We start from the raw sequence: 24,626 nt of genomic DNA on the forward strand, positions 1-24,626 counted from the left end.
CGCTTCCTGTATTCTCTCCTGGAGCTCTGCTACATCATGTGGTAGAGGCAGTACATACACCAGATATTTAATGTGGCCCCACAGAAAAAAGTTACATGGAGTGAGATCTGGTGATTGGGGAGGCCATTTCATGAAACAGCTGTCCTCTTCTGTAGCACGGCCAATCCATCGCCATGTTTGCAACTACTGCTGACTATTGGCAAATTACCAAACTATGCTGAGGCGGTATACATGAAAAAAAACTTTTAGGGTTTCTCTTCAAAATGACATATGTATGATATCTGTACAGTGTTTGGTTCTTGTGCAATAAATAATTGAAAGTGTTCCCAGACTTTATGTACACACTGTATTCTTTCTCCTTATACATAATTTTAAACAAAAATTGTATAGCCTTGCCGCTGGTTTTAAAGAAAACAGGAATGTTGTATTTATTGCTTATTGGCTCATTATTAGAATAATACTATAGAATCTGAATGATTTGAAACTTTGTAATCCTACCCATTCAAAAATTAAAACTATGTGTAATACTGTCACTGAAACTGCTGTCCTCACAGAGGCAGCAGGAGAGGTCTCTCCCATACTCTGCATACCAATGATCCCAGCCATTTAACCCATTCATTTTAAGTGACTTCAATTTCCAATCAAGCTTTCTTTTGCAATTACAATAAACAAGGCTCAGAGTAAGAGAAAAGTGAGAAGAAGATATGAACAAATACAGAGTGGGGGGGGGGGGGGGGGGGTGGAGGTGACGCACAGAGAGAGAGAGAGAGAGAGATATGGGACAGTGGGAGCAGGAGGAAATGGACAAAGAGAATGGAGAGGAGGAGATGGAAGCATGGGGAAGGAAGGAGTTTAGGCTGTATATCCGATTTCCATAAATATTTAGCAATAGTGAAGCATTGCAGGGTTTGTTAGTAATGTATATTCACATTGAAAACTGAAATCCATGTGACACACACACACACACACACACACACACACACACACACACACACACGTTACATTGTTTCAGCTGACTGAAATTAAATTCATAGGACAGTACTGACCAAGTGGTGCAGCAAATAGTACAAAGAACCTACATTCAAAGACTCATTTGGACATCTAAAATGAAGTATTTTATGTTGTTCCCTAAATCACCCCACGTAAATACTGGGAAACTTCCTTTCAAAAAAACACAGCTGATTTCCTCCCATTTCTAGCATCCTCTTGATGACGAAGTCATTGAAGATAGGTGACCCACATTAGAACTTGAACAAGAAGCAGAGGGTTCCTAAAAGTGTGAAACTTTACTTACTTTAAAACAAAAATGGAAAACATGGGATTTTAAGTGATGTAAGGGCCGAACACCGTTCAGAGGAAAAAAAATGTTGAAAATAATTTAACAGATTACAAAACCATGCTCATAAATTAAAATTAAAGTAAACGAATTTTTTGAAGAGACTGGGAAACAATGTGATGTTCAGTCATTTTGCTCAAATTATTGTCATTTTAATTTGTGTTTTTGCATTGTGCATAGTTTTAAACTCTTTTGTTTCTTTTCTGTACATCATTTCTTCTCCTTCATATTTCACTTTTTGTAATGGACAATAAATGAATCTAGTCTGTGGCAATAATGTGTTAGGTCCACTCATACCTGGCTGGGTTCAAAACACTGAAGGAAGTCAAGAGCATACCCGTTCAGTAGTAATACTACACTCAGCAAAAAACTATGGTGATCAAACCAACATTTGGGTAGATGTCTTGTTTTCTTTTACAAAATTTCACACCCTGATGTGTGAATAGACTAGCAGCATTATTGTTTGGACATTTCTTGTTCCTTTCGTAATATAAATTATTGTGTTCTGGTACACAAGTATTTTATCCCTAAATCTGCTGTACTTATAGTGATTACTGATGTTTAGGACTTACATATTAAATTTAAAAAAATAAATAAATTATCCAGGTCATAAATGTTTCTTTTTTAATAACTTAAGTATGCAATATAGTCATTTATATTTTTAATCCAACATAACAAGAATTTAATACATATATAATATGCAAAATATCATTCAACATTATAGGTAACGATTCTCTACCATGTCATCAGTTATCATTAGAGAATGAGAGAGAGACCTACAGCACAATTTGTACCTTCTGTCTTACACATGTACATGGAATGGTGAGTTATCAATGAGATTCACATCATAATTTTTAGCATGAAATAATACTTGTAAAATTAACTAGGCTGCTTTTTGCTTTGAAAGCTCTACAGTACATCAATGTTGGTCATTTCCTTGGTGTGTTTGTGTGTAAAATTGCACTTGAGAGAGACACTCATGTTCCTCACCTGCAAAGTAAAGAAAATGGCCACAATCAGTTATACAAAAATTATTCATTTATTTATAAATAAACAATACTGTTTCTATGGTAAAAATATAGCTACACTTTCACAAAGATTCATCTTAAATGACAATATTATTACTATTTATTCAAAGTATTCAATAATTAACTATCTAAAGTAGTATCACATTGCCTGATTGTGTGTCTATGTAAAAGGACTCCTATGGATCGATAAATAAAGCAAACAAATATAAAGTACAATACTATCAATACATCTCTCTCTTCAGCACACTTTAATTCTTCTCCATACACAATCCAACACACAATATTTATCTAAATCTTACATTGGTTTCAATATATTATGAAAAAATCAGAGAAACAGCAATAACTTGTAAAGTTATTAAGTCTAGCTTGAGTACATTATTGCCATGGCAGCATTATGTAAATCTGCCACAAGCAAAATAGAGGCAGTGCAATCCATTTGTGACCATCAGTACAAAGGTGAGCAAGTGGTTACACATTCATCTTTTTGTCACTTATAGACTGTGGTAACCATTACTAAGTGCATGCTCAACATCCAGAAGGATTAGCCAAGAGCTGCAAAGTGCACATATGATGAGTATTAGCTGATATCTGCTTAAAATAATAAGACAATCTTCCCACTCACTCTGTGGTTTGCCCTGGGTGAGCCACCAGAAGAGTGACACGTATTGGGCCCAAAAGGCTTCATGATTGTAGTTGTGTGTGAGGTGACGAGTGTGGCAGCAATCTTAACTTTGTTTCTCACGAAGCCATTTAACTATCTATCAAATACATGTGAAAGTAGTACCTATATATGAGAGAGAGAGAGAGAGAGAGAGAGAGAGAGAGATTTGGGTGACGGCATGGACTTGGATTTCTAGCCATGTGAAGCTGTGACTATAGGTTTTCTGAAATCGAAATGGCACCCTTGGTGCTTATGTACAGTCGTATGATGGTCCAATAAGTGGAGATTTTCATCTTACTAGTCAGCAACATTTGAACACAAAGAGCTTCTCTCATGGAAAAATATCTTCAACAGTAAACAATTCAGGACATGGAGTGGTTAGTTCAATTTCCTGACTTGCATCTAGTAGAGAATGTATGGGTCACTCTCAGGAAGTGTGTTACTGCTGAGAGTTCTCCTCCCCTGACGTCAGCCATGCTGAAGTTAAATTTGCAGGCTGGCATCTACTTCCTGTGGAGATTACATAGACAACCATAAATAGTATTACACATTATTATATGAGCTTTACTGTGGCTAGAGGGTTTGCACTAAGTACTGGCGCTACTTGTGCTATACCAAATGGATTCATCCACGTATGTTTCAAATGTATTCCAGATTTGAAGATAAACTGTATATTGTGTGTCATAAACAAACTTGCTGGACACATTTCATTACATTTGATACCAGTATATAATTATGCTAGAAACTTCTGTTCCACAGACAGCAAAGGGCAGAAGATAACCCTGGTTCTCTTACACATTATGCAAGTAATGCATGGTTATCAGTTTGCTATCACAGTTTAATTTTTGAATTACTGCTTATTCATAATTGTAACATATTGTTTCCATTGCTACAGTGTATTCCAGCAGATGGAATTATATTATTCCAAAACCCGTTGTAAACAATAAAATAGTTTTGGTTCAACTGTTGTGGTTTTCCTCATCTTTGAAAATAAGTATGTTAGTAATTATTTTTGTGATCTTTCCTTAATTTGTGGAAACAGTTTGTGATGGAATAATAAGGAGGCCAGAAAACAGGCAATATAATAGCTAGGAACACACTACAATCCCATGGTATCCCAACACACTAAATAATGGAGATCCATAACAGAAGGACTGGAGTGAAAACTTCCAATGGTCAGTTCAGTTCCAATGTACAATATTTTGGCCATGTCATATTGCTTATTATTTCCAGAATTCATATGATCATCAGTATAGTCATACCAAAATATGAGAACATTTACTCTGCAGTTATGGAATTAGAAAATGACTTGCTCAATAGATGGCATGATCCATCTTTAGCCCAAGGGATGGCCTGGATATTTGTTTCTTATTACAGCCCATAAAAACATTGCACTATTAAAAACAACATGCCCCACACAAACAGCCTCCTCAAATAAACAAAAAAAGTGCATTATGTGATTACATATTTCTATACACACATCTATGGTTACTGTTAGTTTGAAAAGTCCTTAGTGAACAATTAGATGATTGTGTGTTTGCTGTTAACATCATTAAATGTGTTATTTTCACTTTAATTTTTCTGGATTTTTCAGACTACATTTAGATTAGAATGACTCACAGAATAATTCACTCATAAAAAGTAAACTGATATCTGAAACAAATTAATTTATCAAGAACCTGTTGGTCAACTCATCTCCTCTTACCAGGTGCCTTTAATGTATTATAATATTTAGTGTTGACTTTATGTATGGGACCTGTATTTTTTTCTACATTTTTAATTATGAATGACATTATATATTAAATAGAGTAACTCATAAATTTCTTTCCAGGGTCATTGCAAGAATAAGGAATCAAAATGTGGAAAACGAATCAGTGGCGAACAGATACTTCCCAAGCAATGATATCAAATTTACTAAGCACACCACATACTTTGCTTGCAATACAATTCCAGGATGTACTGACACACTATTAGCTATTGCTGTCAGCAATGTTTGCTGCTATGTTGTAAGGTTTGTAATGTTACACTTAGGATATTGACGAGTAACTGTCAGGTGAAGTGGAACTACTTCCCCATGTGGAGATGTTATGCTGCTAATAACTCTAATATATGTCACTTTAGGTAAACTTTAAAGTAACACAACTCAGTGATTGGTTTGAGATCTGTACATGTCAAAAATTAACAACTATATGTTAATTATATGCCAATCAGTAGTAACACATACTCAGGTCAAATCATACATATCTGTTTACACAGAGAGAGAGTGCATAAGATTATGCTAAATCAGTTGTAGCATATTTTAAATTTCAAATTAATAGAATTCAACTCAAAGGTTATTAAATAAACACTACTATATGATCTACTAACAGAGAAACACACTTAAATTACATTGTTCATTTGTTACCAAGAACTGTAATCAAAAGAGAAGCCAAAATCAGTCTATGAATTTTTTTTTTTTTTTTTTTTTTTTTTTACAGTATATGCTTGAAATCTGAGTATTAAATTGTAATAGAATAATAATATGAACACCCTTATTATTATGAATAATGATTCACAATAATGCCAAATCCTTCTAACTCTCGTATATAATTCTCAATGAGAGGAGGAAGGTGGATAACACTTTTCTCCTTCCTTCTCCTGCACCCTCCCCCTCACAAATCCTTATGTTTCTGTTTTTTTCCCTACAGCCGTTGTCCTCTTCCTCATGCAACATTTGTTTCTCAAATGTAACATTTCACCAAACATGCTAATTTTAACTTTGTTTTATTGCAAATTCAAATCTCATTTACAGGTGATAATGGATGAAAAAATATCTCCCTAGTAGGTAAATGAAAATACAAAGCAATTCAAAACCATTTATGTAGAAGTATTCACAGTGCAACTACAATTATTTCAATGTTCACAAGTTTATATCTTTTAGGCATTTATTTCAAGAGGTAGGAATAACAAAAATATTCTCACAGCACATTTGCCTTTGACAATACATTCCAGTTTGTAAGTTCCAGGGAATGTGACAAATGAAACTTTTATCTCTCCCTTCAACAACAAGATGATGACATTCCAAGTCACATGTGTGTGTGTGTTATATATAAACCAATTTATGCAGGTTACAGCTAAAATCAAATCAGCAGTTAGCCACAGTCAAGTCTACATCTAAAACAAGTCACATCAGTGCATGTGCATTAACCCATAGGTAACATATAGTATGCAATGTTATTCTTTTGTATCAAAAACATTAAATACACGTAATTCCTTCAGCCTGTCATTTCCAATACTCAGCAATCAATATATGTGTGTATCCGCTATAAAGTGAGTGGATATCTTTCTTCATTCCATAGTTCAGATTCTAACCAGGATTATCCACTATCATACTGAAATGGTCACATGTTTTCTTCAGCTACTTTAAAATATTAGTTGTATTACTAAGCTCTCAAAACAAGCTCTGTTTTGCACAATCTTAAAAATTTGTGTACTTAGCATCCAAGCGTAATCATACATCCCTCCCAACCATAGAGTACGAACACCTTTATTCTACATTGGAACACATTACTTCTACAAAATATTTTATTCCTCTGGGTAGATTACCAATACCAAGTAGTTTCACTGCTACATATTGCTTTATTTCTGAGCCAAAATCGTAGTCAACAAAAGGAAGGAGATGATAATTTTACCTTCAAGTATTTTAATGCCAAAATTCTTCCTTGATATGAAATGCTGAAAATGTATTTAAATTTCTTATGAGACTGTCATTAGTACATTCACATACCTAAACAGATGCCTACAGGTGTATATGTGTGAACTCTAAACACAATTCCCAAATCAAACCAACCAGTACAGAGCAATGCTCTGTGCCATACAAGTTTTTGCGTTTATGCACGTTTGCCACTATGGCATTTATTTCAAACTGACAATGAGTGTGGAATGTTGTTATTGTGTGTGTGTACTACGAAAGCCATTACATATTAACATAACAGACATATATTTGTATACGCCAATAGAGGTGATTAAAAGAGCAGAACAACTTGAAAATGGCACAGCACCAAAATCAGCCGATTATGATATAAATGACATTCATTGTACAACAGCCAAGGTGGAAAATGGGATTGTCTTTCAATAAATTTGTTGTGACACACACTTTTTTTTAAAAAAAGAAAAAAAAATTAATTCCCAAGCACTTTCTATGGTATGATGAATAGTTCTTGTCTAAATGAGAGGTTACCCAAAAACACTTCTCTGTATAGCTTAAATGAATGAATGTACACAAAATATTATTTAAATGTATCGACAAGAATCCTATGAAAGAAAACTTTATAGTTCTTAATATGAGACAAGTTCTGTAAATGGCATACTATCATTTCATTGGCTACCTTATTTATCTCCATTATTCGAAAGTAATATGAAATAAATATTTATTTAAGGTACTGACAGTACATACAACTTCAAGAACCTCCACCGAACAATTCTCAATGATTTGTCATACTTATTATTGTACATCCTCAGAACTGCTTAGTTTCACCTAAAATCAAGATATACAGCTTTCTAAATGAATTTCATGTCATCATAGTCATTAAAGTAGGTCAATGACAACAATAACAAAGCAATATTCCATTAAAATCAATTTACAAGCAATTACTTTCATAGTGTTGGTGCCCTTGCTTTCAGAAAAAGTGATCTATCTATTTTAGATTGTTAAGCCTATTTACTTTCAGGCATTTGGATTTAGGGAAAAAAAATACAAAACAATTGTAATGAACACAGCACTACTGAAGATGTGTAAAATATAATGAAAGAATTCTGAAGCAGTGCCGATAGCCTAACGCATATTTCTCATGAAGGGTTTATAAAAGAAACCAAAAGTTTCAAATGCCAAAAATTATTTGATACATACACATCATGATCAAGCATATTATTTTTCTGCCCTCTTCTGGCTCTATGGCCATTTGGTTCCTTCTGCTGTGAAGACTAAGTCCAGGTTTTAATTGCTTAATTATCACAAGATTATTATAACAGCTGTGAAGAGTCTCCCAAGGTTCTCATTCACAGGCATGGGGGTTCACTTTGTCCAGCCATCCTGATTTGAGTTTTCTGTTGTGTCCCTACATCATTTCAGGCAAAAGTCAGAATCGTTCCTAAATCAAGACCACGGCTGACCACCTGTCCTATTCTTATATAGCAAACTTAAATATTCCGTGCATATCTATATTCTGAACTATCGATTTTTATTGTACTATCTTGACAGTTCCTATATCACTGTGAGATGATATCTGAATGAAATAAATTAATAAATACACAAATAAATAATTATATTTGTGCATTTAATCTGCACAGGTCCTCAGTTGCTACAACATTGATCTTTCAACAGTCAAAAGCAATATCAATTGAATTCACACACATTTCATGTGCATGTGATCCACAACTGAACTAACTGAATATAGTATCGAACACTTCTGCCAATTACAAAGATTTGGGCATAATTTCACAAAATTACAACACACTGACTATTTAACTCTGTTAATCACTGAAGCTATCTAATCATTTTACACACAATAATAATCATGTTTAAAAACACTGTGAACCCTTCAATGTGTGTTTAAATATTTCATTCAACCAAAAAAGGCTCATTATTTTAACCAAATTGTTTTCGCACCTTGGACCAAGTTTCTGATAATTGTCCACAAAAAGTAGTTGATTGACAATTCTGTCATGATAAATGTAGTAGTAGTAGTAGTAGTAGTAGTAGTAGTAGTAGTAGTAGTAGTAGCAGTAGTAGTATGGTGGTCATTTTTAAATACGTAACAAGAAAGAATCACTGGGAATAAAACAATTAGTACGAAAAACAACCAAATATGTACAGCAGGATATGATCTTAAACTGATTCATTTGCAATATGTACCTCAGTTTCTGGATTATGCCTTATTTTCATCTTCTGATCTTTCAACATTTTTGTAATTACAGTCTGGTTTACTAGACATGGCATGAGAACTGCTTAGTAATGTTACAGACATGACATAAAAACTGTCTGTAAATTTTTGTCATCACTTTTTGGTCATTTCCACATAAAGTCACAACCTTAATTTGTTAATCTTCCAGCCGCAGGTGATATGGACTTGGGCATTCAACTCTCTTCAGACAATTTTGTGGGGCCAGTGATTATCACGTCAGATGTAATTTCTGCTCTCTTTGCATGTCAGAAGTTGCAGTTTTCCTATCAAATACTTTTCTATTGCTCTGGAACATCACAGGCTGCTATTTTCCCATAACATCTTTTTCTGTTGCTCTGGAACACTGGAAGTCACTATATTCCTGTCTGAAACATTGGGAGATGCGGTTTTCATGTTCTCCAGTCTCACTCACATACTTACATCTATACCTTCTCATGGCAGCAATAATGTATCCAAATTCCTGAGCTTGTGTGGGGAACCCTTTTTTTTAAAAAAATATATACAACACTCAGAAAATTTATCAACGAGTAATAAACTTACATTATAAAAGTAGAATAACTGCTTTTATGATGTTGAACATGATTTTTGCATTTCCCACATTATATATGACTGGCAGTCAAATGAAAACTGAATACCTGTCACAATGGGACCATGGAATGGTTCCATTCAAAAGTAATCACCACAGGCATTAAGGCATTTATCTCACTGGGAGACGAGATGATCACAATACAGTCGGTTGCTGATGGATCCACAACAGCACCCACACTTGCACTTCCTTGTCCAGCTGAAGCCGACATCCATGCACGTATTTCTTGAGGTCACCAAAGATGTGAAAATCACACGGCCAAGGCCAGGCTGTACGGAGGATGTTGAAATCATGAAGTGTAGCCTCTGTCCGAATGGTAGTGTGCAGGTGGGCATTATCGTACAACAGGATGATTCAGTCCGGTACCATTCAAGAGCATTTTGACTTTATGGCATGTCACAGTTTCTGCAAATTGTCTTCATAACACTGCGCATTGACTGTGGTTTCACGGTTGAGGAACTTGACAAGCAGAGAGCCCTGCAATCAAAGGAGGTCATCATGATCTTACCAGAACTTGGGTGAACACCTTTGGATTTATTCTGCAGGGAGCTGTGGGATGTTTCCGCTGTTGGCTTTGCCAACCACGTTTTGACACCTGACAATATAGGACAGAAATGCATGCTTGTGGTACTACTTGTGGTACCACAGCAGATGACTCAGAACTGACACCATTCTGACCACCTTTTGTCCCTCTGTCATGTGATGTGGCACCCACTGCACATAAATTTTGCAGTAAAGCAAATGGTCTCTGATGGGGGCAGGCATGAAGCCATTGCTAAGGCTGACCCGCACAAGAATTTCATACTCCATGATTCATCATTGTCCCAGGATAAGGCCACCAATTTGCCCCATTACATTAGGGTAATGGCTCAACAGATCTGTCCCGGGTGCAGATCGTCTTACAGTGATGTGCGCCTTTCCCAGAATCCCCCCTGTCAATTGTACCCACACACCACAGACAGGCATGGTTCATTGCACACAACAGACATGCAATGATGAATTTTGCTTACTCCAGTACCCTCAGCCACCAGAAAACAAGCCACACTTCTCAACTCTTCTTCAATTGCCTCCTCATCACAGAGGAACAGTTGGATGAAAATACTAGACCATTCCACCAGCAACTGTGTGCACCTGTGATGTGGCACTATGCCATTTCCCTGCCACAGCAGTGACAGTACTGAAATGTAACAACAGTGGAGCCACCTGTTATGCCGATTGTGTATTATTGCGGGTTTTCGGTTTTCATTTAAAACTGCTACAAAATGTTGTACTGAAAAATCGCCCATTGTTAAGAGTGTGAAATGTCTGACTATAACTAGGTTTTTTAATGAAATTTACATTCATCACCAGAAAACTGGAGTTTTTTGTGATACATACCCTCAATATTATTAAGAAGTTCTTTACATGAGTATTGCTGGCATATCAAGAAGGTGCATACTTTGTGGTCATTAGCAGATGTTCTCCACGTACCCAACTACAAAATCAAACATCTATCATTTACTGGAATCATTTTCAAAAGTATTTGTCATAGGCTATATACTCCAACCATATACAGGGTGTTTCCAGATGAATAATAAATTTTTAGGAGGTGGTAATACAGACTAATTCAAATAAAACATTCCATATAACTTGCGTTTAATTTTTATTGGTTAAAGAGATACATCTGTTGGAATGTAACCCAAACAAATATTCACAGAAAGTGCTAGGCAAAAGCAAAAGATTAACTTTAAAGTTGATTTCCATGAATTTCAACTCCAACTTTACTGCTCTTCCCAATTCCCTTGACAACACCACACGTAGTTCTCTCGAGTTTGTCTTCGTGCTAATTCATGGGAGCATAGTCCAAATGAACACCTTATTTCGTGTTTTTATTTTTTATTTGTAGACCATCCCCACAGGCAAAAATCTAAAGAGGTAAAGGCTGGTCACCTTGGTGGCCAAGAAACATGACCATTTCTGCCTATCCATCTTCTAGGGAATGTTTAGTGGTGTGTCACCTGATGACTAGAACACACAGAGGCCGTCATGTTGGAAGAATGTACCCATCCATGTAGCCAAAGTAATCTTTTCCAATAATGCTGGAAGCTCATTTACAAGAAAATCTACAGAATGGGGCCCTCTAAGATGATGCGGTAACACAACAGGCTCAATCAACTTATTGTCTTAACAGATCACACCATACATTTACAGTGAATCCTTCATGAAAATGTGTTTCCACAAAGGCGTGTGGGTTTTCGTTGGATCAACAATGTGAGTTATGAGTATTACTGATAAAGCCACACGTAAAAGTGGCTTCATTAGTAAACAGTTTCAATGGGATAACTCAGTGGATTACAGTTGGCCTCTGACAAAGTTCCAATAGTCTATATTCATCTCCTTCTCAAAATCGTTACATCCACTGTAAATGAGGAGGACAGAAGCTAATACATATGTAATGTCTACCATGTTCTTCTATGAGGAACACTGATGTGTGTCGAAATTGTGCTTGTTGGAGAACTATGTTCTACCAACTGAATAACGACTTCTACTTCACCCACAGATGAGATATAGCTGCTGGGTACTCAATCCAGTTTCATGCAGCTGCATGAAAACATGAATAAACTATCTTGAATCTGGTAACTGTCTACTTGATTCTCTACAAACAGCAGCTTTTTCATTACAAAATTCGAGGACAGACACCATATCGGCATCCTCAGCATATGACATATTTGAATGATACATTACAATTGGCCTACAAATCACAATCACAGTTGAAAACCTCAATAGTGGAAGCTCAAACACAAGTTTACAACTTGAATTTCACAACAAAAAATGACAACTGATACACGAATCCATAGTAACTGGAGTGCCATTAGCCAACATGTTATATGGAATGTATTATTTGAATTAGTCTATGCTAATGCCATCTAAAATATTTGTTATTTCTCCTCAAACACCCTAAATAACTCCCAATATCTTAATTTCAAAATTTAATGCACAAGCCTCTTTCACTTTCATTTGTGCCGCATTAATTTTATTCACTACTACATACTGATTGTTAAGTTCATTCCACTGAAAACTACACTCCTGGAAATTGAAATAAGAACGCCGCGAATTCATTGTCCCAGGAAGGGGAAACTTTATTGACACATTCCTGGGGTCAGATACATCACATGATCACACTGACAGAACCACAGGCACATAGACACAGGCAACAGAGCATGCACAATGTCAGCACTAGTACAGTGTATATCCACCTTTCGCAGCAATGCAGGCTGCTATTCTCCCATGGAGACGATCGTAGAGATGCTGGATGTAGTCCTGTGGAACGGCTTGCCATGCCATTTCCACCTGGCGCCTCAGTTGGACCAGCGTTCGTGCTGGACGTGCAGACCGCGTGAGACGACGCTTCATCCAGTCCCAAACATGCTCAATGGGGGACAGATCCGGAGATCTTTCTGGCCAGGGTAGTTGACTTACACCTTCTAGAGCACGTTGGGTGGCACGGGATACATGCGGACGTGCATTGTCCTGTTGGAACAGCAAGTTCCCTTGCCGGTCTAGGAATGGTAGAACGATGGGTTCAATGACGGTTTGGATGTACCGTGCACTATTCAGTGTCCCCTCGACGATCACCAGTGGTGTACGGCCAGTGTAGGAGATCGCTCCCCATACCATGATTCCGGGTGTTGGCCCTGTGTGCCTCGGTCGTATGCAGTCCTGATTGTGGCGCTCACCTGCACGGCGCCAAACACGCATACGACCATCATTGGCACCAAGGCAGAAGCGACTCTCATCGCTGAAGACGACACGTCTCCATTCGTCCCTCCATTCACGCCTGTCGCGACACCACTGGAGGCGGGCTGCACGATGTTGGGGCGTGAGCGGAAGACGGCCTAACGGTGTGCGGGACCGTAGCCCAGCTTCATGGAGACGGTTGCGAATGGTCCTCGCCGATACCCCAGGAGCAACAGTGTCCCTAATTTGCTGGGAAGTGGCGGTGCGGTCCCCTACGGCACTGCGTAGGATCCTACGGTCTTGGCATGCATCCGTGCGTCGCTGCGGTCCGGTCCCAGGTCGACTGGCACGTGCACCTTCCGCCGACCACTGGCGACAACATCGATGTACTGTGGAGACCTCACGCCCCACGTGTTGAGCAATTCGGCGGTACGTCCACCCGGCCTCCCGCATGCCCACTATACGCCCTCGCTCAAAGTCCGTCAACTGCACATACGGTTCACGTCCATGCTGTCGCGGCATGCTACCAGTGTTAAAGACTGCGATGGAGCTCCGTATGCCACGGCAAACTGGCTGACACTGACGGCGGCGGTGCACAAATGCTGCGCAGCTAGCGCCATTCGACGGCCAACACCGCGGTTCCTGGTGTGTCTGCTGTGCCGTGCGTGTGATCATTGCTTGTACAGCCCTCTCGCAGTGTCCGGAGCAAGTATGGTGGGTCTGACACACCAGTGTCAATGTGTTCTTTTTTCCATTTCCAGGAGTGTATTTCAGCAATTTTCCATCATGCTCCAGTATTTTTATTACGAATGTTTCTCAATGGCATTTATTGTAAATGTTGTCCTTGTAATGGAGAAGGTCAGTGTCATGTAGAGGATTATGGTCTTTATATTTTAGGGAGAGATGTGGGGGGTATGAAGGTAAGGCACATACTCGTCAGCAATGAAAGAGCACGTTGTCACAACAGGATCACTGAGGAGCAAGCATATTCATGTTCATTATTATCACTTGCATTCTAGGTACTTTACCAAAAACCTGAAGTTTTGTGTCAGCAGCAAATGTCTCAATCACATAATAGACAGTAGTATAATACTCCTGTGAGCTATGGCACAAGCAGTATGGTATAGTGGATAGCATCACTGGTAGGCAACCTGTGGGTCACCACTTCAAACCCAACCACCAGTAATTATTTGTTATTTAGTATTCATCATTTCTGGGATGTTCTTGAAATATCTTATGTTTGTATATTCTGTAATATTCAGTGCCTGTATAAATAGCTGTACCCTCCATCCAGATGTTCAGTTCCATTGAGGCTAATGCACTGATGGAAGGGGAAAAAAATAACATCAAAAAGGAGTTGTGCAACATAAACAAGACCGAACTCCAGACGGCCATGTGGCACTACCAAGAGGGAAGACCACTGTGTTTGGTGTATGGCTCTGGTGCATCATACTGCATCTGCAGCAACAATTTCAGCATCAGTTGACACCACAGTGACACAAAAAAATGTTACAAAACAGTTACTTCCAGGACAGCTCTGAGTCAGACACACTGCACCATGCATTCCTCTGACCCCAAACATCCACCATTTGCGGATGTGGCGGTGCCAGTGATGGTCATGCGTTGATTAGGAGAAGACCAGTTCAGGTCCTGCAACCAATCTGTCTGCATGATAGACACACTGGACCTATACCTGGAGTTACGGTCTGGAGTGCAATTCTGTATGACAGCCAGATCATTCTTATGGTTATCACCCACACCCTGACTGCAAATTTATAGATGAATCTGGTGATTCGACCTGTTGTGCTCCCATTCATGAACAGCATTCCAGGTGGTGTTTTCCAGAAAGGTAACACTCACCCACATACCACTGTTGTAACTCAACGTGGTCTACACATTGTCAACATATTGCATTGGCCTGCTCGATCACCAGATCTATCTCCAATTGAGCACACATGGGACGTCATTGGATAACAACTCCAGTGTCATCCACAATCGGCACTAATTGTCCCTGTACTGACCAACCTAGTACAACAGGCATGGAACTCCATCCCACAAACTGACAGCCAGCCAGTATGTGTACAACACAATGCATAAATGTTTGCATTCAATATTCTGGCATTTGCACTGGTTATTGATGTTCCAGCATTTTGCATATGCAATGGCTTATCCTGTGATCTTGCTTTGTTAATCACTTACATATGTTACCTAGACAAATGTATTCCTGAAATTTCATTAGTCTACATAAATCAGTGTTTGATGTTGCAATTTTCTTCTGTCAGTTTAAATGTGCTTTCAGCTCTGAGTGTTGTATTTCACTGATGATCCCACCTTTGGATTTGGATTTGATGGTGGTTCAGAAGTGACATCGTTAGATGGATATGCTGGGTACTTCAAAACGTCTGCATCACTGTGGTTCCAATCAGGGAATGTAAAAGCCTTCACCTCTAGAGACATGAACTGGAATATAGGCAATACCTTGTTCCTGAGATCCATATATTCAGCAGAAAACTGGATTCCACAATAGCCATAAGTCAGCTGCACATCACGCATCCAACAGTGTTTTCTAGTCAGGACCCAATGAAATGGGTGAAAGGATTTGCCCAAGTCACCAAATACAATAGGTGGGATAACATGAAGTGTTTGGCAAACATATACTTTTACATGGACAGCATAGCTCAGCAATGGTTCAAGAACAATGAAGAGAAGCTCAATAGCTGGGATAATTTCCAGGCCAAACTGAAGAAAACAATGTGTGTCTACCAACAGCAAGTCCACTTAGCAGAACAACAGGGCACATCATCATGACAAAATGACACATTCATACATACAGAATGTTTTGGTCCTTTGCAATATTGTGATTCCACATTACAGAAGCCGACATAATCCCGTATTTTATGATAGGATCCACAGAAGCCATGTACGAAGCTCTTATTTGTACCAAGTTGTTCTAGTAAACACATTGGTGTCCAAAATTAAAGCAATGAACTGCTATTTCCCTGTCCTGTGTCTAATTCACAATATAATCATACAAACTGTCAACCAGATGTCCATACGATCGTGTTCTGCACGGAAGATGGCATTCCGGTCAACAGGCAACCATGCCACTGATGATGTTAGGGCACCTATGAAACGAGGTAGTGTTTGCCGGCTAGCCCCACATCCACAATCACTGTTTACACAGTCACAGACGGTGCAGTATGGCACAGAGAAGATGCCCACCAGACTCTCTGCAGTGGAGGGCCATACAAAGAAAGGAAGCAGGACAGTCACAAACTGATGTGGCCTGACAGCTTGATGTGAATCATTCTGTTGTTTCTCGGATGTAGCGATACTGTATACAGACCAAAACTGTATCCTGAAGACCAGGCCAGAGGTGACCAGGAGTGACTTCAGAAGAAAGGACTGTTATTTCTGTTATTTGGCTGTAAGGGCATGACAGTACCACCTTAGTACTGCACAGCAACTGGCATGTGAGCTCGCAGCATCCACTGGATGTGTTGTATTGAGGCAAACAGTGTGCAGAAGGCTTCAGCAGAGTGGCCTTTATTGTCAGAGACCTGCTGTATGTCTACCTCTGACGCGTCTTCACAGAAGGGAACATATAGAGAGAAGTCATCAACATGCCACCTGGGCGGTCGAACAGTGGTCCAATGTTGTTTTCACAGATGAGTCCCGATTTAGTCTAGAGAGTGATTCTCAATGGATTCGCTCTCTGGAGTCTATGTGGAACACTATTTCCAGACCCAAACATTGTGGAAAGAGTGATATCGAGGAGGACCCCTAATGGTGTGGGCAGGGATTATGTTGACCACTCTAACCCCTCTTCATGAAATTGCACGGGTGAATTGGAAAGATTTAACTGCTGTCAGGTATTGCGACGAGATCTTGGGACCTCATGTGCGTTTGCTGAGAAGAGCTGTAGACCCAGACTTTGTACTGATGGACGATAATGCTCGACCTCATAGAACATGGGTGGTTGGTGTTTTCTTGGAAATGGAAGATATTGCACACATGGCTTGACCTGCTTGCCCACCTGATTTGAATCCCATAGATCATGTCTGGGACGCACTAGGGAGATGGCTTGCATGACGTCAGCATCCAAGAATCACTCTTCAAGAATGCGAGCAGCTTTGCAGGAAGAATGGGTGTTATTGCCTCAACATGAGACTGATGACACGATTCACAGCATGCTCAGTCGTTGTCAGGCCTGTATTACTGCCACATGTGGTCACACCTTATAATGAGTACATTAACAAGTTGCCGGAATGTGTGTGCAAATTCCTTATGTCGGAAAAAATTAAGAACATTTTTGTCTACCGTCATGTATGTGCAGTTGTTTACATTCTGTATTCTTATCGCAAAATTTCCATTTGTTGTTTTAATTTTGGACACCAGTGTGTGTTACAACAACAGAATTCATCGAGCAGTGCCATCACGTTGAGGAAATGCAAAAGAAAAGAGTCCTGAATGTGGTCCCTATGATGAAGACCTTGGCTCTCTCGTACAATCAGATTGCAAGAGAAGAGACACAGCAGTCGAGTGATAGCTTTCATAGCAACAGCTCATCAGAGTACTGAGAATTGACACAGCTTCTTATAAAATTTTAAATTTCATCAGTTTTCTTTAGCATCAACTTCTGTATTTCGTGTGTGTTTGTGTATTTATCAGGCAAAGTTCCACCCTTTCACACAGAACCACTGTTTGCATGATACCATGCATTTCTTTTGTGTTCCAAGAGCCACTTGTGGTAGTTAGATTCCTCAGTCAAGTGGTACCTTGCATTGTAGCAACAGCTCATCAGAGTACTGTGAGTTGACACAGCTTCTCATAAGAAGTGAGTTATTTTAAATTTCATCACTGTTCTTTAGTATCAACTCCTATACTTCCTGTGTGTCAATGTATTTATCAGCCTGTCGTTAGTATGGATATTGACTGTGATTGGTGTGTTCAGATGCAAGCAGAGTTGGTGACCCTTCGTTCACAGCTCCAGTTTTTTTTTTTTTTTTTTTTTTTTTAGGGCGCAAAACTTCTATGGTCATTAGCGCCCAGCCCGTGACTTAGGAAACAGTAAAAAACCGAAATTTAAAACCAGCAGCAATGGGAACAAAGTCATAAAATTGGAGAAACTAAAAGCAGAAGGAATGCTTAAAAATCCACTACAGAAAGGGGTTGGTTGTCCCAAAAAAAAGCTTCAAATGACTGACGTCATTTCACTGTCACTAATAAACTGGAGAACGCGGTCGGCTGAGCGCGTGTCATCTGCTAAAATCGACGATAGATCAGGCGATAGCTGTAGACGGGAGCGTAACGGATTAAAATAGGGGCATTCAATTAAAAGGTGTCTTACCGTCCACAGCTGAGAGCAGTGGGGACAGAGTGGGGGAGAATCGCCGCTTAAAAGATGTCGATGGCTAAAAAGACAGTGCCCTATCCGGAGTCTAGCTAAAATTACCTCCTCCCGACGACGCGTTCGAGAGGAAGAGGTCCAAGCGCAAGGAAGGGCTTTCACTTCCCGCAATTTATTATGGGGAAGTGTTGACCAATGCGCATGCCATAATTGAGCAACTTTGCGACATAAACCGCTCCGTAGATCGGTGAAGGGAAGCGACTGAATAGCTGGCCGAGGAAGAGAGACTGCAGCCTTGGCCGCTATATCGGCCGCCTCATTCCCACAGATACCAGCGTCTCCCGGGAGCCAGAGGAACGCCACCGAGACGCCCCCCAGGTGAAGCAAGTGCAGACAGTCCTGAATCCGTTGGACCAGAGGGTGCACAGGGTAAAGAGCTTGGAGACTGAGGAGAGAGCTGAGAGAATTGGAGCAGATAACGTACTGTATCCGCTGATGGCGGCGGATGTAGTGGACAGCCTGGAGAACAGCGTAAAGCTCCGCAGTATAGACCGAACACTGGTCGGGAAGTCGAAAGTGATTTGGGGTGTCGCCAACAACATAGGCACTCCCTACACCTAACGATGTTTTCGAGCCATCGGTGTAAATAAATGTGGCTTCCGTCATTTGTGCACATAGAGCAGCAAATGCCCGACGATAAACAAGTGTAGGGGTACCATCCTTGGGAAATCGACAAAGGTCACGGAGCAGGCAGATCCGGGGACGGAGCCAAGGCGGTGCTGTACCCCAAGTTGTCAAGAAGGTTTTAGGAAAGCGGAAGGAAAGAGAATGGAGCAGTTGACAGAAGCGGACTCCCGGTGGTACTAGGGAGGAGGGGCGGCCTGCATACCCTACATCAAAGGAGGCATCGAAAAATATGTCATGGGCTGGATTAGCAGGCATGGAAGACAGATGGCTGGCATAACGGCTCAGAAGGACTGCTCGCCTATTGGACAGCGGAGGTTCAGCAGTCTCAGCATAAAGGCTTTCCACAGGGCTGGTGTAAAAAGCTCCAGACACTAAACGTAATCCACGGTGGTGGATAGAGTCGAGACGCTGAAGAATAGACGGCCGAGCAGAGGAGTAGACTATGCTTCCATAGTCCAATTTCGAGCGCACTAAGGCACGATAGAGGCGGAGAAGGACCACTCGGTCCGCTCCCCAGGAGGTACCATTCAGGACACGGAGGGTGTTGAGGGATCGCAGACAGCGAGCCGAAAGATACGAAACGTGGGAGGACCAGCATAGTTTTCTGTCAAACATAAGACCCAAGAATTTAGCGACGTCTGAAAACGGAAGGTTGACAGGTCCTAGATGTAAGGAGGGTGGAAGAAACTCCTTACGTCACCAAAAATTAACACAAATGGTCTTACTGGGAGAAAAACGGAAGCCGGTTTCGATGCTCCAAGAGTGGAGGCGATCGAGACATCCTTGAAGACGTTGTTCAAGAAGGCTGGTCCGTTGAGAGCTGTAGTAGATCGCAAAATCGTCCACGAAGAGGGAGCCCGAGACATCAGGAAGGAGACAATCCATAATTGGATTGATGGCAATCGCAAACAGTACAACACTCAGCACGGAGCCCTGGGGTACCCCGTTTTCTTGGGAGAAAGTACGGGAGAGAGTAGTGTTCACCCGCACCCTAAATGTGCGCTCTGCCATAAATTCGCGAAGAAAATGGGGCAGCCGACCTCGAAGGCCCCAAGAGAACAGTGTGCAGAGGATACCTGTCCTCCAACAGGTATCGTATGCTCTCTCTAGATCAAAAAATATTGCTACTGTTTGGCGTTTCCGGAGAAAATTATTCATGATATAAGTGGAGAGAGCAACTAGATGGTCAACTGCAGAACGATACTTTCGGAATCCGCATTGGGCAGGTGTTAAAAGACTGCGGGATTCCAGCCACCAAGCTAAACGGTAATTCACCATACGCTCCAAAACCTTACAGACACTACTCGTGAGAGAAATGGGGCGATAGCTAGAGGGGAGATGTTTGTCCTTTCCAGGTTTCGGAACAGGAACGACGACAGCTTCCCGCCATCGTCGGGGAAAAGTACTGTCAGTCCAAATTCGATTATAAAGGCGAAGGAGGTAACGCAGACTATGGGTTGATAAATGCAGCAACATTTGGACGTGGATACCATCCGGTCCTGGGGCGGAGGAGCGAGAAGAAGAGAGTGCATGTTGGAGTTCCCGCATGGAGAAAACAGTATTGTAGCTTTCGCGATTTGGAGAGGAGAAAGCAAGAGGTCGCGCTTCCGCTGCACGTTTCTTCGGGAGAAACGGTGGCAGGTAATTGGAAGAGCTCGAAATCTCAGCAAAGTGCTGGCCCAATGAGTTAGAAATTGCGACGGGGTCCACTAATGTATCATGCGCAACAGTGAGCCCAGAGACCGGGGAGAAACTAGGCGCGCCTGAGAACCGTCGAAGCCGACTCCAAACTTCCGAGGAGGGAGTGAAGGTGTTAAATGAGCTAATAAAGAATTTCCAGCTTGCCTTCTTGCTATCGCGGATGACGCGACGGCATCGCGCACGGAGCTGCTTATAGCGGATACAGTTAGCCAAAGTAGGATGGTGACGGAAAATGCGAAGAGCACGTCGCCGCTCACGTAGTGCGCCACAGCATGCCTCGTTCCACCATGGAACTGGGGGGCGCCGGGGAATTCGGAGGTGCGTGGTATTGAACGTTCCGCAGCTGTAAGAATAACGTCGGTAATATGGGTGACCTCATCGTCGACGCTGGGAAAGCGACGGTCATCGAATGTCGCTAGAGACGAAAAAAGTGTCCAATCGGCTTGGGCAAACTTCCAGCGTCGCGGGCGCATATATGGCAGTTGAGGCTGCAGTCTGAGGACACATGGAAAGTGGTCACTCGAGTGTGTATCATCAAGGGCAAACCATTCGAAGCGCCGAGCTAGCGGAACAGTACCGACCGCAAGGTCCAAATGAGATAAAGTTGTCGTGGAGGCAGACAAAAATGTGGGGACCCCAGTGTTGAGGCAAACTAGATCCGCTTGGTGGAAGACGTCTAGCAATAGAGAGCCACGTGGACAAGGATGTGGAGATCCCCAAAGCGGGTGGTGGGCATTGAAGTCCCCAACCAGCAAATAGGGGGGTGGAAGCTGACCAAGAAGATGAAGGAGATCAGCTTGTGCCATTGGTGTGGACGATGGAATGTATACAGTACAAAGAGAGAACGTGTATCCGGAAAGGGAAAGACGGACGGCGACAGCTTGGAAGGAAGTGTTTAAGGGGATTGGGTGATAATGGAGAGTATCATGGAGAAGAATCATGAGTCCTCCATGGGCTGGAGAGCCTTCAACAGAGGGGAGATCATATCGGACCGACTGAAAATGAGGGAGAACAAAGCGGTCATGGGGACGCAGCTTTGTTTCCTGAAGACAGAAGATGACCGGCGAGTAGGATCGTAAGAGGATCGACAATTCATCCCTATTGGCTCGAATGCCGCGGATATTCCAGTGGATAATGGACACGGGGTGAACAGAAAATGGAGGAATGTGACCAAAGTTGCTGTCAACTCAAAGACTGCTCGGAGCTAGCGACCGACAGCATGGAATGGCAGTCATGCCGAAGGCAGAAGATCCTGATCCATAGGTTGGTCAGGAGCAGCTCCTGCCACCAGCGATCGGCCGGTTGACCGGCCACCAGCAGTGCGCCTCGGCGACACAGAAGACGGCCGAGGGCGATTTCCGCCAGGTGGTGCTGTAGATGGGACACGCCTTGGCGGAGAAGGAGAGGAACTGGGTTTCTTTGTAGCCTTCTTAGAAGTATGATGTTTAGATGAAGGAGGAACCGATGGTTGGGAAGTTGCGGTACGTAAAAACTCTTCACAAGTATGCTCTTTTTTGGAAGGCTTGGTGTCTGACTTCTGGGCTCGAGATTTAGCAGAACCCGATGAAGGGTGAGCCATAGAGTGGGCAGGCGAAAGTGGTGAGGTTGAACGGGCGATCTTTGCGCTGGCCGATCTAACGAACGTGGCACTAAAGGTGAGGTCGCAAGTCTGCGTGGCCGCCTCCTTTGTTGGCCGAGGAGAAGCAAGGACAGTGCTGTATTTTCCTGTCTGAGGCACGGTGGGCTGTCGACTGGCGAATAGTTTTCGAGCAGCAAAGGTCGACACCTTTTCCTTCACTCTTATTTCCTGGATGAGCTTTTCGTCCTTAAAAACGGGGCAATCTCGAGAGGAAGCAGCGTGGTCACCCATACAGTTGATGCAGCGAGGGGATGGAGGTGGACAAGCACCCTCATGGCATCCTTGCCACACGTAACACATTTGGCCAGATTGGAACAGGACTGGCTGGTGTGATTGAACCGCTGACATCGATAGCAATGCGTAGGGTTTGGGACGTAAGGGCGAACAGAAATTATCTCATAGCCCGCTTTGATTTTCGATGGGAGTTGAACTTTGTCAAACGTCAAGAAGACAGTGCGGGTTGGAATGATGTTTGTGTCAACCCTTTTCATAACTCTATGAACAGCCGTTACCCCCTGGTCAGACAGGTAGTGCTGAATTTCTTCGTCAGACAATCCATCGAGGGATCGTGTATAAACGACTCCACGCGAGGAATTTAAGGTACGGTGCGGTTCCACCCGGACAGGGAAGGTGTGGAGCAGAGAAGTACGCAGCAATTTTTGTGCCTGGAGGGCACTGTGTGTTTCTAACAACAGGGTGCCATTCCGTAATCTGGAACAAGACTTTACAGGACCTGCAATTGCGTCGACACCTTTCTGAATAATGAAAGGGTTGACCGTGGAGAAGTCGTGACCTTCGTCAGACCGAGTAACAACAAGGAACTGTGGCAACGATGGAAGAACCGTCTGTGGCTGAGACTCAGTATACTTACGTTTGTGAGCAGACATAGTGGAAGGTGAGGAAACCATTGCGGAAGAATCCCCCATGATTACCGGCGTCTCCAATGGCGCGCTCCTCCCTTGTGGGGGCCCTCACTGAGGGCACTCCCGCCTTAGGTGATTGTTCACACCTCAGGTCACACCTCCCGACAAACGGACGGAGGGACCAATCGGCACTTTCGGAAGGTATCAGCTAGGGTAATCACCCCTCCCTGGGCCTGGCCGTTACCAGGGGGTACGTACGTGTCCTACCTGTCTACCCGGGGCGGGGAATTACGCGTTACCCCGTCACCGGCTACGCATGGAGGTGCGTGGGTCGGTCTTCAGACACGCACAGGGAGGAAAAAAGAGAAGAGGAAAGGAAAGAAGAGGGGTCTCAAACGCCGCAGCGGAGAAAAGGGCAAAGAGAAGAGGAAAGGAAAAGAAAAGGACAGAGGAAGGACGAAGACTTGCAAGTGGAGAAAGCAAGGAAGTTGGAACAGTTTCGAGCGTCCGTCTCCGGACGTAGGCACAAACCATACTCCCAGATGGGGAGAAAGGGAAGCAAAGAGCCAGAGGTGAGGGGAGGAGGGGCGAAGATGTGGGATGGGGAAGGATGTGGAAAGGGAAGGTATGCAGCCCGGAAAGGAAGGAAGGCCACATTAGCTCGGGGTCCCGTGCTCGCTACGCACGTATCCACGAAAAGAGTTGTGGACCCCCTGGGGGGACAGCTCCAGGTGGTGTTGGCTTTGGTCACACAGCTCAAGGATGTTGCCAATTGGCGTCACTGTAGGGGGCCAGAAGGGGTGATTGGTGGGAAGTCCAGCATGACCCACGTGTCTCCCGGTTGGTCCACTACTGTGGCCAACTCGCGTACTGCCCACACTAAAGTTGATCCCTCTCCCGTAGCAGAGTGCGATGTCATTCCAAGGTGTAGCTGGCAGTGAAAGACTTTCCAAAGCACCAATCGGAGGGCCTCCCTGGTTCATCTGATGAACAGGTTTCAGGCACTGTTTGTAACTTACTAAGTCCTTGAGCCAGATGTAGTCAATCACCCTGGTCCAGAGACATCCTCTTGGCCTGCAAGGTCTGGGAATTCACTGGGGGTGCAATTACTAGTAG

General features: G+C 42.2%; 2 protein-coding genes across 5 annotated transcripts in view; one reads left to right on the plus strand and one right to left on the minus strand.

Annotated features, from left to right (window-relative positions):
• The window catches only part of LOC126184796 (basic helix-loop-helix transcription factor scleraxis-like), an 84,439-nt gene extending 77,335 nt beyond the window's left edge, over positions 1-7,104 (plus strand). Inside the window, exons 3-4 of the mRNA XM_049927379.1 lie at positions 2,061-2,158; positions 4,857-7,104. Coding sequence (XP_049783336.1) covers positions 2,061-2,158; positions 4,857-4,928 — 170 coding nt within the window. The 3' untranslated portion in view covers positions 4,929-7,104. The remainder of the gene's footprint in view (positions 1-2,060; positions 2,159-4,856) is intronic.
• The window catches only part of LOC126184795 (syndetin), a 169,720-nt gene continuing 147,076 nt past the window's right edge, over positions 1,983-24,626 (minus strand). For all 4 annotated transcript variants that reach the window (XM_049927374.1, XM_049927375.1, XM_049927377.1 and 1 more), the window contains one exon: positions 1,983-2,326. The gene's annotated coding sequence lies outside the window, so the exon portion shown is untranslated. The remainder of the gene's footprint in view (positions 2,327-24,626) is intronic.

Source organism: Schistocerca cancellata, chromosome 4, assembly GCF_023864275.1.
Source record: "Schistocerca cancellata isolate TAMUIC-IGC-003103 chromosome 4, iqSchCanc2.1, whole genome shotgun sequence".
In the NCBI taxonomy this organism is placed as follows: Eukaryota; Metazoa; Arthropoda; class Insecta; order Orthoptera; family Acrididae; genus Schistocerca; species Schistocerca cancellata.